General features: G+C 39.5%; 1 protein-coding gene across 18 annotated transcripts in view; it reads left to right on the top strand.

Moving 5' to 3' along the window:
* The window catches only part of WNK1 (WNK lysine deficient protein kinase 1), a 145,893-nt gene that overhangs the window by 127,412 nt on the left and 5,318 nt on the right, over positions 1 to 13,163 (top strand). For 9 of the 18 annotated variants that reach the window (XM_074325183.1, XM_074325185.1, XM_074325181.1 and 6 more), the window contains 7 exons: positions 1,482 to 1,542; positions 4,155 to 4,228; positions 5,410 to 6,077; positions 6,715 to 6,917; positions 8,320 to 8,514; positions 9,435 to 9,527; positions 11,921 to 11,962. In XM_074325183.1, the coding sequence (XP_074181284.1) occupies positions 1,482 to 1,542; positions 4,155 to 4,228; positions 5,410 to 6,077; positions 6,715 to 6,917; positions 8,320 to 8,514; positions 9,435 to 9,527; positions 11,921 to 11,962 (1,336 nt within the window). The remainder of the gene's footprint in view (positions 1 to 1,481; positions 1,543 to 4,154; positions 4,229 to 5,409; positions 6,078 to 6,714; positions 6,918 to 8,319; positions 8,515 to 9,434; positions 9,528 to 11,920; positions 11,963 to 13,163) is intronic. The other 9 variants (XM_074325190.1, XM_074325196.1, XM_074325195.1 and 6 more) reach the window with 4 other exon arrangements.

The raw sequence follows: 13,163 nt of genomic DNA, 5'->3' as shown, positions 1-13,163 counted from the left end.
TTTTGAAAAAATTGTATTGTGAAAGTCTGTAAATTAGCAGTTTTAAACCTATTTTCCCATTGAAAACGTATTCAAATTCCTAAGAGGACTCAAAGTGTGATGAGAAACAGTAAGTGAGACATGTGGAGGGATGAGGGTGGCTGGATAGTTATGCCTGCATATAGAGAAGGAAAAGCATTTGTAAAGGCTATAGAAGAGTCAGTTGATAGAAGCCAAGATAGATGTAGGATTAGAGACTGTGGCAAAGGGTGAAAGTGATGGTCTTGGGGACGATGGCAATATGGCCCAGGTAACAGGATGGAATGAATACTCAGACCTCCCGTTCCTCCTTGCGGCCATCTATAGGGTGTAAGCATATAGATTGTTAGGACCATCTTTTATTCATAAGGACAAGCTCTGAGAAAGAAACGGGGAAGGTGATACAATTATTGCTAATAGATCTCCATACATTCTTCAGAATATATTTTTAAGGAGAGGACAAATAGACAACTTTTCTATCTCTTTAAGTAACCTCAAATATAAAAGGTAAGAAATTAGAAACAATAAAAATAAATGTAAGTTTCTCTAAGGCTTGAGAGGTTGACAGAATTTTGGAGAGACTGCTAAATCATTCCAACAGCATAACTAAGTTGAACTTAGTATATTGAATTTTATATTCAGTGAATAGACAAATGTTATGTTGTGTCAGGCTGATGCATAAAACAGTATGTCCTATATAACAAGTTGGCTGTCCGTAGTGGCTGTGAATGCACCAAAGATCTAGACTTACTGTGCTGGTTTTTGCTCAGTCCCAGCAGCCTCTGCAAGACCTTGACGCTCAGCTGAGAAGAGCGCTTAGTTCAGAGACTACTGAGGTGACGTGTGCAGTCGGTGTAAGCTTTGCAAATCTTGATTAGATCTTCCCATAACCCTAATATATTATGTTCCTGGGACATAAACTGTAAGCTAGACTATTATTAGTACTTTTAACCTGCTTGTTGCAGCCAACAAAAATGAGACAGATTAATGAAAGATTGACCCAACAGAATAATTATGAAAGAGATTTGATTGGAAAAATACTTTTCTTACCTCTGGTTAGAATTATACCATAGATCAATCCTATGGATTTTGTATTTATGCTTTGGAGGAGGCTATAATTTAAAGTTTTAACTTCTTCCTTTTAGGCTTGTGACACAATAATGTTCCGATTAAAACTACTTTTCTATGAATATTCAAGTTATACTCAAGTATCCCATGAGAGAAAAATGAAGAAAGCCGTATAGAAGGGCTAAGACTCAAAAATTCTTCTTAAAAAAATCTGTGTTTCTTTACATTGGACTTATTTTTAGGCTGTAAAAAAAGGAAAGAAAATTCCCTCAGACATAAGTGTTTCTTCACATGTACTGTCTTTCTGCCCTTTAAAAAGACCAGAGGAAAAGCAGCAGGACAAAAGAGTGACTGAGCTAAAGATTTTGTGGTCTCTGTGTGTATGTGTTTTGCAGCCTGTGTCCGTGGCGGCTCCAACAGCAGTGTCAGAAGCGGGAGCACAGCCTCAGAAGGACGGTGAGAAGCATCCTCCTTCCTTTTCTATTACCACTTCCAAACCTCCCTGTAATTCACTTGAAAGGTTACTCTTTTAAAGACACATTCTTGAGAATGTAGGTGTATTTGAGATTATTTTAAAGAACATTTTTATGTATTTCATGACTGAGGAGCATTGATACTAATATCCAGAGGATGTAATATTAGCAAATCAATAAATCTTTTACATTGTTCTTTTTTTTGGAGGGAGAGCATGCAAAGGGTAATGATAGTTTCTTAGCATAAAACCCTTTGTTATTAGCTAGACCAGATCCTTGCTAAGAGAGATGAGGAAATTCAAGCATACATACGCAAAAGTTAGCTTACTGGTAACTGGTAACCTCTTGGCTTTTGTGACACTGAACATATAGAGATAGAGATAAACTTGAACAAATACAAGATTTCAATTATTCAGTTTAAGCATTATTTTTATCTATTTCTGGAGTCTTTAAAATTGACATGTCCATAAAATATAATCTCTGTAGAAAGGCATATTTCCAACTTAATTTTGTAAAAATTATTTATACCAGCAACTTTAGTATTTCATTAGTACTTTTGTCGCCATGTGTTTAGTCATTAATTTATATCAACTACTGCTACTCTAAAGTTTTGTTATGAATCGATTTTTACTAAATCATCAGTCCCACAGAACCTAGGAAATTAAAGCTTGTATTTTTTGTCGCCTTGTCTTTCAGAATTAGATTTATTCAAAAGTGAAAATGTTAAATGTGAGCCATACTTATTCAGTGTGATTTTTATATGGCACATGCCTAATATTAATTTTCCCTTTTTATAGTATGTCCATTCTCAGTACCACCTGACATAAATGTATTTTCCTATATAACTATTAATGAGATTACTTAAATGCTGTTACTTCTTCCTGGCTTTTTTAAATGCTAAATTTCACTTAAAACCCGTCTAAATTAAAATATTTTTAAGGGAATTGGCTCTCATTTTATAAGAAGTGACTTGAAAATCACTGGGACAAACTATAGAGTCTAGAAGTGGACAAACTAAAAGAGAATGTAGAATATGAAAAAGGTGGCCTTTCAAATCAGAGAATGATGGGCTGTTTCAGTAAATGGTTTGGGACAACTAGACAGCCATCTGGAAAATGCAAAGATAGATCGCTGGCCTAGATTGAAATGATTCCAGAGTGATCAGAGATGGAAAGTGATGTCATAAAGTAGTACTGTAAAGAAGACATAAAAGGAATAGTTTTCTTTCAACTGTTTAGAGCAGGGTCAACAAACTTTTTCTGTAAAAGGCCAGAAAGTAAATATTTTAGGTTTTGTTGATCCTATAGTCTCTGTCACAACTACTCAGATCTTCTGTTGTAGCCCCAAAGCAGCAGCAGACAGTACATACATGAGTGAGTTTAGCTGTGTTCCAGTAAAATTTATTTACAGAAACAAGCAGTGGGCTGAATTTAGTCCATGGATTGCAGTTTGATAATCCCTGAGAGAGAGAAAGGTGTTATTACGTTTAATACCCAACCCAGAAGTAGTAATAAATTTAAATTTTTCGGCATGGAAAGAAAATGCCATTCAGTCAAAGATAAATGAAAAACTGGAGAATGTGTGTGTGTACATCTATTCGTATCACAATAAGGGCTATTTTTGCTAATAAAGTTCCTATAAATTCAACATGGCCCCCAAAGTAGTCAAAAGATACAGAAAAAAATAAACTTAGGCATGAACATACTTAACTTCCTTCGTGGTAACAGAAATACAAAGTAAAACTCCACGTGATAGCATTTCCCGCTTCTCATTGGTAAATTCAGGAGTTTAACAACTTGGTGCAGCCTCTTTGGAGATCAATTTAGTAATGTCTATCAAAGTTTTTAATTGAAATGATTCAGCACTTCCATTCTTAGGTATTTATTCCACAGATCTATAAGAAAATATTTATTAGAGCATTTTTATAATAGCAAGAGGTTTGAATAACTTAAATATTCATCAGTAAAAGCCTAGTTAAAATGTGGTACACCTTTTGAAAATTTATATGATGCACAAGACGATGCAGCCATTAAAAAGAATGAGACATTGATATAGAATGAACTCTAAATTCTATCATTAAATGAAAATACCAAAATCGGTATTCTACTAGTTGTATAAAATAAGGAAAATGCTCATATAGATAGATCTACTTTATCTTTAGAAAAAAACTCAAACAAGTGATTGTCCCCAGAGAGGAGGACCTAGGTGGCTTTAAAGTTGCTCCAAACTACTTACCAATGATTCTGACACCTTTACTGCCCTGTTCTAGGATTTTGCCTAAGTGCTGCCTAATCAATTTGCAATAGCTGGTTTTCATGTAAAAATAGGTCTTTAATATCCTAAGTAGAACCTCATTGTTACCTTCACTTATTTATATCTTTGAGCTAAAGAATGAACAGTTGAGTATAACTGCCTGTTAACCTTAGTTTTTATATCTCTTAATGTTGAAGTTAAGCTGCAAAGCTGCTTTTGTTATACAGTGGCCCCCCCTATCTGTGGGGGTTATGCTCCAAGACCCCAGTGGACGCCTGAAAAGAGGCTAACTAAAAAGTGATGCTGATATAAGTTCTTTTTGTCTACATCTCTTTCTTTCAGTTTCTCAAGTCACAGAAGGTATTATCCTAGCAACTAGTTCAGGAACTGGTGTTTTTAAGACGGGGAGATTTCAGGTAAGACGATGGCTTTTCCTTGCCTTGATTCCCTCTTTTGGGGGAGTGTGTAGTTAATAAAATTATTACCTACCTTTTGGGACATAATTGCCAATTTGGCGATGTTGTTCTTTTGTATAGCACTTTATAGCTCTTATTTTCCCCTTAAAAATAATACATGCTAATTGAAAGAAATATAGACCAGTAGAGAAATAATAGGTTGTGATACTATCTGCCCATCCTCCCACGCTCTCCAGGATTACTTTTTTGGGGTGTACTTCCTTCCATTCCGTTTTCCATGTACATGCATCTAAAACTGACCCTGCTTCTCCTCTGAATGATACTTTATAGCTTTTTTTCCCATCTAGTAATTCATTTACCAAATCATTTTCCTGTTACTCATAGGTTGCTTTTCCAACATAATAAGTGAAGTAACCATAAACATCTTTGTGTATAAAAATATTTTCCACATTTAGGATAATCTCCTTAGGATTAATTTCTGAAGTAAAAATACTGAGTCAGCATCAAGTGATAGCATATCCTTTAATTTTTCCAGTTGGCGCAGTAAGGGAGCATTTTCAGACTATTAGTATGTACTGCCAAACCAGCTGTGAAAATCCTTTTTATTTCGACTTTCACAACTACTTTCCGATTGTTCTCATGATAGCACTTGGAGTTGGGGGCAGTCGACAATACTTTTCTCACTTGGAAACTGAGGCTCTGAGAGCTTATGGCTGAATTAAGTGTGTATTTATAATCCATGGACAAACTAGGACAAGGATCCTCCTATTAGTACCTTAGTTGTGTCGATTCTTGAAGCTTAGCTGTCTTTTAACTTTTATTGGATTTAATCATTGTAGTTTTTCTTATTCACAAGCAGCCTTCACGATTCCATGACCAGTTGTTATTTATATTTTCACTAATATTTGAGTCTGAGTCCTGTGCATAATGTAAGATATGAAAGTAAGTCATTTACTCGGTAAGATAGCCAGCCACTCAGAATCTACATCTCATCTGTGCTTCTCAGTACACATAGGTTGTTCTCTATAATGGTATCCTATTTATTTTCACAGTCAAATACAGAGGGACTATGTAAACAGACAGACTACTTACTGGCTAGGAAATAAAGTGATTCCATTTTTTTTTATGGTCCATTCTGAAAATCAAATATTGGGGACTTTGTCTTTTAATCTTTCCATCAGGTTTCAGTTGCAATGGATGATGCCCAGAAAGAGGGTAAAAATAAGTCAGAAGATGCAAAGTCTGTTCATTTTGAGTCCAGCACTTCAGAGTCCTCCTTGCTGTCAAGCAGTAGTCCAGAAAGTACCCTGGTGAAGCCAGGGCCTAATGGAGTAACCATCCGTCGTGTCTCTTTAGATATGCCAGATAGTGCCCACAAAATTCCTGCCTCAGAAGCAAACTCAGAAACTGGGCAGCACACCAAGGTTGGACGTTTTCAGATGACAACGACAGCAAACAAAGTAGGTCGTTTCTCTGTATCGAGAACTGCAGACACGATCGCTGAGGCAAAGAAAGAGGGACCAATGGTATCTCCTCCTCCTCCTTTTACGGATTTGGAACAAGATGTTCTTCCTGCTGCAATACCAAAGAAAGAAAAGCCTGACCTTTTAGAGCCTTCACACCTGAACGGGCCATCTTCTGACCTCGAGGCTGCCTTTCTAAGCAGGGATGTGGATGATGGTTCAGGGAGTCCACACTCCCCCCATCAGCTGAGCTCCAGGAGCCTTCCCATCCAGAATCTAAGTCAAAGCCTTAGTAACTCACTCAACTCCTCTTACATGAGTAGTGACAATGAGTCAGATATTGAAGATGAAGACTTAAAGTTAGAGCTGCGACGACTACGAGAAAAGTAAGTATATTTGCTCCTGTGAAAGAATGGCAGAAGCAAACCGAACTCATGGTGCCTAGATTAATATTCTTTTCACTGCAATATGCTTGTATCTCATTTCTTTTAAAGAGAGGGTGATATGCAAAAGCTAGTTATCTGAATGTAGTTCTTATGGGGTCTCTTGTCCTCAAAAAGACTCAGCATTTCTAGTTACAGCTCTTCTCTGGCACCTTTGTATTGTTACTATATTATTATTTTTATTAATAGCACTTTTTATCAGTATTAACTAATCTTGGCTGTTTACTAGTCTACCAAAAGAATCCAGTGCAGATGATGCTAGCAGGTTTTGTTGATCATATTTGGCAGATGAGATCAGAGCAGCTGTCTAGCCTCACAAGTCAGGAAATTTTGCTCTCCTGACACATCATCATCCATTTGTTGTTGGCCAGGAGCTTGTTGGGTTTTGGCTCAGGTAATGGAGGCCAGCAAGATGAATTAACAAACTAGAATCTCGAGGGAGTAGAAATTAGATTAAGTACATTTGGGGCAAAGATTCAAAAGTAAGTAAATACTTGAGTGGAGGTTAACAAATACGTTAATTCTTGTTTCAATGAAGATGGTTTTATATTTTTGAATTATGTTCGGTTATCTTTCATAGACATCTTAAAGAGATTCAAGACCTGCAGAGTCGCCAGAAGCATGAAATTGAATCTTTGTATACCAAACTGGGCAAGGTTCCTCCTGCTGTCATCATTCCCCCAGCTGCCCCCCTTTCAGGGAGAAGAAGGCGACCCACTAAAAGCAAAGGCAGCAAATCTAGTCGCGTCAGTTCCTTGGCGAGTAAAAGCCCCCAGCTTTCAGGTAAACCCCTGACCCAGGTCAGCTTTGGCTGTCCCATCTTTTGTTTCTGTCTCCAGTGGTACCTAAAACCTATTGAACATATTATTTTTGTTAAATTTCAAAGGAGTTTGACTTACCTGATATTCTTACTTCCTTGAATTCTGTGCTCCCCATATTTATAGTACCTCTTTTTTAGTCTATAGAAGTAGACTGGGTGAGTACATTGGCTTATTCTATTGTAATCTGTATTGCTGTCTACTGGTAGCCTTCATTTATAGTTCTTAAGGATAAAACATTTAGTTTGCCTGGTAACTCACCTCACATTTCCCCAACTCTTGGGCAGTTGGAAGAAAATACATTGATCTCTACTTAGTAAACTTCAGGTAGGTTCTGCCTTTTAATGAATGAATTCATTGTACTTGTAACTGGGGTGAATATAAATTTCATATAGATATTTAGTTATGTCTTAGCGGTAATTTCCTTGCTTAAAGTTTTTATTTCATTACCTATATTGGAATAAAGAACTAGTGGTTGTAATTTAAAAAATAGTTACATCATAAACTCTTGTAATAAATTATAGTTACCCATTTTAATTGTGATAAAGAGTTTTTACCCTTCGGTGAAATTATGGTAATGTTAACAGATAATTAGTTGAAAAGTAGAAAAGTCTGAAGTAAGTTCATACCTCATAGCTGTTCCGCAGATCCAAGAGAAAGAGGTTGGAGAGCAGTTGTAAACTTTTTAGTTAGCAGCTTTCCATTCTCTGGAAGATTTTAGAGACCCAAACCCTTCTCTAGCATGTTAAAACCAATTCATTAGTAGAGATGTGATTCTAAGGGATATCAGCTAATTCAGATTCTGACCCCAATTTTGACATAATTTTTGGATGGACTTCTTTTCTGCTAGTTACTAAGGGACAGAGAAAGTAGTAGTCAATTTCAAGACACCTGACTGGTGATTAAAGGCCACCTACTACGTATAATTCTAAATATGCATGACTCTAGTCACCTCCATCATTTTGTACATGATCTGACACATGCTTAAAAGAAAGACTAAACAGAGACTGCTTACCAAACCTATCTGTATTGTGATCCGACTCAGTGTGTTAGAGTTGGGTAAAAAAGGTAGCTGTGGAATTGCAAAATGGAATTCTCTCGTATCCACAGCATATGCTAGTCTTAGCTCAGATTCGTGAACCATCTGGGTTATCTGAAGCTGAAAATCTCTTGGGATAGTTTCCTGAGCCCTGTTGCCCGTCGATTCGCATGTCATTGCTAACTTCCCCTCTCGTTAATTCATCAGGTACAGCTTTTGACCCATTAGTTACCAGTCAGTGGGCCGAATTGGAGGTATAAGGACAGTGCCTGTTAAGGGCGTTGGGAAAGCTGTACATGTTGCCTCATGTCGCTTTACATTCTGGCAGGTAATTTATCTGGTCAGAGTGCAGCGTCAGTCTTGCACCCCCAGCAGACCCTCCACCCTCCTGGCAACATCCCAGAGACGGGGCAGAATCAGCTATTACAGCCACTTAAGCCATCTCCCTCCAGTGACAACCTCTATTCAGCCTTCACCAGTGATGGTGCCATTTCAGTACCAAGCCTTTCTGCTCCGGGTCAAGGTAAGAAATCAAAGCAACCATCACCTTCCAGAAACATGAACATGGAGGTAGCTATTGCCACGTCCGGGAAAAAGCCTAACGAGCCCCCTGTTGTTAAGGTGGGTTGGAGCTGACCAGCTGACCAGAACACAGCCTGTGTGTCGTACATTTAAGGCCCTTTGGGCTGAAAGGAGAAGTTGGGTAATGGTTAGAAAAGGTGCACTCGTGGCTGCCATCAGGTAAACAGCTTTTCTTTGAGGAATCACAGCAAAAAGTTACATCTGTGACCTATATGAGGCCTGGACTAAATAAATGACTCATTTGGGATTGTAACTTAGGCTTTAAGACTAGACTGAGATTCCCTGAACTAAATTCTAAGGGGTTTTAGCAGTTTCTGAAAGCTAATGCATTTGCTCAGCCAGTGTAGACTTTTTTAACTTCTAAGTATGGGAGTAGCATACTAAGATGAATAGCATGATGATTCAATTTTTTTATCTATAATCCACTTCCCAAATGCAGTTTTATTTATTAATGATCACTCAGAACATTCCTGTAGAGGAAAGAGCTTCTAGTAACTTTAGAACAAGAACTGAAAGGAGTTGGGTGTCTGGGTAGAAAAGAATGAAAGGAAATATAGCTAGCCAGGTGCTTTTGCCACAGTGTCACTGAAATTCGAGATTAGATCGTCTCTTTGCAACACGAGTGTACTTGTTGCAGCACAAACAAGCTAGCAGTATTCCCACCGGGAAAGGCTTCAGCATTTTACAGGTGGAGGCAACTGAGGCCCACTTCTCCTGTCTTACGTATCTGACCTTTCCCTAGAAGCTTGTTCTTCCGTGTCCATCTTAGCACATTTCACCACTCCAGCCTCAAGTTTCTAACATCTTGTAGTTGTGTTCTGTCTCTTCTCTCTCTGTTCTCCCCTTTCTCCCCTCTCACAGGCTGTGCGAAGTTTAACTGTGCCTCTGAGCAGGTGACATTCAAACCTGGTGGCAGGAGGACCCGATTTCTGAGTACGCCCTGCTTGGCTCTTTGTGTGTAACACCTTTACTCCTTCCTCGTCCTTGTTTTTCTGCTGCTTGGATCTGATATTTCACGCAGTCCATTTTCATTTGTCTCTGTGTGTCATCTACTCAGCGGCTTGGCTGAACTATTACCCTCAGAAGTTTGGGTCCCCATGTTAATTATGATAAAAGATGTAGAAATCATAATAGGCTTCTATAAACTTCAAAATGACTTTCTGGTAGAATTGCTTCTTCACAGGTCCATGACAGGGTAGAGGGGGTGTCGGGGCTGTGCAGAGTGCTGGGTCATTTAGAACAAGGAAGGCTGGGCTCCAGCAGCCCCTTCAGTCCTGACCCGTGCATGGGCTTTAGAAGTGACAGGAAGCGTCCTGACCACTGATGCACTTAGGTCCTGGAAGCAGGTAAAAGAGTCGTTTGGGATCTTTTTCTTCTTCTCAGTTAAGCCTAACCACGTATCAGCTGAAAAGATGCTACCGTGTGTCCCCCAAAATGAGACCTAACCGGAAAATAAGCCCTAGCAGTTTGTTCAGGATGACATCCCCTGAACATAAGCCCTAATGCATCTTTTGAAGCAAAACTTAATATAAGACCCGGTCTTATTTTCGGGGAAACACGGTAGTATCTCTTCACTGGATCTTTTCACCACCACTACCTTCTAACTTCATAAAATCAATAGTTCAAAAAGGGTTTCAGTGTAGTTATTCTCATAAAGCATTTATTCTATTAAAGACCAAGCCCTAGCACCTACAAGTGAAAAATTGGTCTTTTTTAACATGATTGCTGGGATTTCCCAGCTTTCTTCTTGAAAACAGGATACAATAGCGAGTCAGCCAACCTCTCCAGCCCATCTTCCCATATATGAAATGAAGACAATGCCTGTCTCCTAGGGTTGTTGTACAAATCAAATAAGATCATGCCACAAAACTAGGTCGCACCGTGAAACACCCATCATTTCCCTCTGATGAGCCGGTGCCTACCTGGCACATGGTAATCAATAAATGTCTACTAAAATAAAAATGTAAAAAAACAAAAATAAGGCTCAAGTAGAAAACTTTGTACTTAGTAGAAGATCTTTGGATAAAGATCTTCTCTGGTCAGGCCTCAAACTTCTGATGTGGTTATTGACGTGCTTCTTAAATGCATGTGCTGAGGCATCATATTTCCGCGTGTGGTTCAGAGGTCCTTGGGCCTCACTTGTCACTGTCCAGAGCTATTCAGCAGAGGAGGTGGAAGGCATTACCCACTTGGGTAGTTCTCCAAGCATGTGTGATTTTTGAGCGCTCAGGTCAATGTATTTTCTGGTTAAACTAGGCTGGAACAAGATTATTAGCGTCTTGACACTTAAATAAGCACTTAATTTATATTTCCCACTAGAAATATGAAAAGACATTAATAGTAGGAGTAAGTCTTTTGAGGTAGAACGTGGCGTGTCAGGCCTATGGTATACAGTCTAGTGTCTGTGGGAATAAAGAGAACCAAGGCTTTTTTGTAAATGATGTGATGGGTACCATTTCAAATGAATTAATTCAGTAAATTCTCATCACACTCTTAAAGGTGGGTGGTATTACACTGTTGTTCAAATGAAAGGGGTTAGAAATATTAAATCTTATCTCTTTCTTTTGGGTCTAAAGTGAGGGGCCCAACATCTGTTGAAGGCAGATCAGTATATAGCACATGAGCCTTGGTGAACAAATCACAAGAGGCAGATTTAAAGCAAATTTGTACAGAAAAACCAGGTGTTTACAGGGGTGGAAGTCGGGATGCATTATTCTATGCCCTCAAAATAGATAATAGTTTAGAAGCACGGCTTGGCTTAATGCTTTATTTATGTTCAAAAGTTGCTTGTTTTCCATATACTTTTAAAGAGCTTTCTAGAGGGGAAGGCATTAGTATGTATGTCTAGGATGTGAAAACTCTAGCCAATTTAAATTAACTTAAGACTGTAGCAGTGGCACTACCAGCCTACGGTGGTAGAACTGATTGCTGATGAATTTAATGGGGTGCTTGTTAACAACCCAGCAGGAGAAACAGAAAGTGAGACACGGTCAGTGGAAAGACTGCTTGGGTTTTTGAAATTCAAGCAGTGAGACCTGAGAGACTGGAATTCCTCCCCATCCTGGATGTTAATGCAGGGCATCACTCTTTTAGATGAGAAGCCTGGGTGTGGAAAGGCAGCTTCTGGCAGCCAGGCCCCACAGGCCACCAGATCAGCACGCTAAGGGTGACAGCCTGGAAGAGACTCCATAGAACTAACTACCCTGGGGCAAGGTCTCCCAGGTCCTACCAGTCTGTCTCCCCTCCTGCTTTCTCTTGCTGGGACTTTGTGTGCTGTTTGGAGAGTCTAAATATTTTACACTGATGTTTCTTTATCTTTAACACATTGCTCTCTCTTTGTGCTTCAGGGAAGATGGTGAAAAAAGTCTGTCCTTGCAACCAGCTCTGTAGTAATTATCTTTTCTTTCTGTTACTTTTGGTCCTTGATTGCAAAGCCTGTTATCCATGAGTTCTTTGAACCTTGAAGCCTCACAACTCCCTGATTCCCTACTTCCATCTGTCTAGTTCTGCACCCTTTTCTAATATAGTCTTTAACATGCTGAACTACTGACCGTTGGCTGTCCTTCCAGGTGACTATAAGAAATCACCTCATAGTCAATGCTTTCAGTGGTGACCCCCTGTGAGCCTACCTCTGTGACAGTTAGGGCTTGATAAGCCCATGGATATGTTCAGAGAGATCAAGGACTCCTGACTCCTTTGGGAAAGAATTCTTTAGTCAAGAACTATGTGCCAGCCACTGTTGTACCAACTGGACAGTCAGCAGTGGTCAGCGTACCGAAGCCCGAGGCCTCACGTCTGCTAGATTGGCGAGGCCACCTTTGAGTTTGGCTTCTTAGACTGGTGCTTTCTCATTAAAGTGCAGACAATGAACAACCCCAAAGGCCCCCTGGAGGCTCAACCAGAAAACCCTGTCCCTAGGGCACTGAGCAGTAAGTTGTGGCTACTAAATAGGTCATTGTTACTACTGTGTTTCCCTGAAAATAAGACCGGGTCTTATACCATATTTCCCCGAAAATAAGACCGGTCTTATATTAATTTTTGCTCCAAAAGACGCATTAGGGTGTATTTTCAGGGGATGTCTTATTTTTTCATGTACAACAATCTACATTTACTCAAATACAGTCATGTCGTCTTCTGGAACATCATTGTAAGGTACTAAATGCGTCCCTCTGGCTGAGATCTTAACTAGGGCTTATTTTTGGGGAAACATGGTAGGACTGGCGGTGTGGGGCAGGGAAAATGTATTAGGGCAAGAGAAAAATGAAAAACTAGATTTTGGGTGGTAAGGCACATACCACTTTGTAGAGCTTTTCGGCAGAAATGAGAAAGGGTTAGAGCTTAGTCAGCCCCCTGGAAGGCACACGTGTCCTCAGAAAGAGCCGTGTCACCAGAGTTCTGAAACGCTTTCCTGTGAAGCGGGCTGAGGACGCCCCCGTTTGCCGGGCCTGGAGAGTCGTCTTTCCCCAGGAGCTCATTTGTGGTCAAGAAAGATGCGTTTGTTTCCTCCTATAATGGGAAAGTCTGTGTCAGAAGCCAGAGTAAGAGGGTGGGCTGTTTGGTTGGCTCTCCCTTGTAGTATGAAGCCCGTTT

This window comes from Rhinolophus sinicus, linkage group LG02, assembly GCF_036562045.2.
Source record: "Rhinolophus sinicus isolate RSC01 linkage group LG02, ASM3656204v1, whole genome shotgun sequence".
In the NCBI taxonomy this organism is placed as follows: Eukaryota; Metazoa; Chordata; class Mammalia; order Chiroptera; family Rhinolophidae; genus Rhinolophus; species Rhinolophus sinicus.
This window is presented reverse-complemented; position numbering and strand designations above follow the sequence as displayed.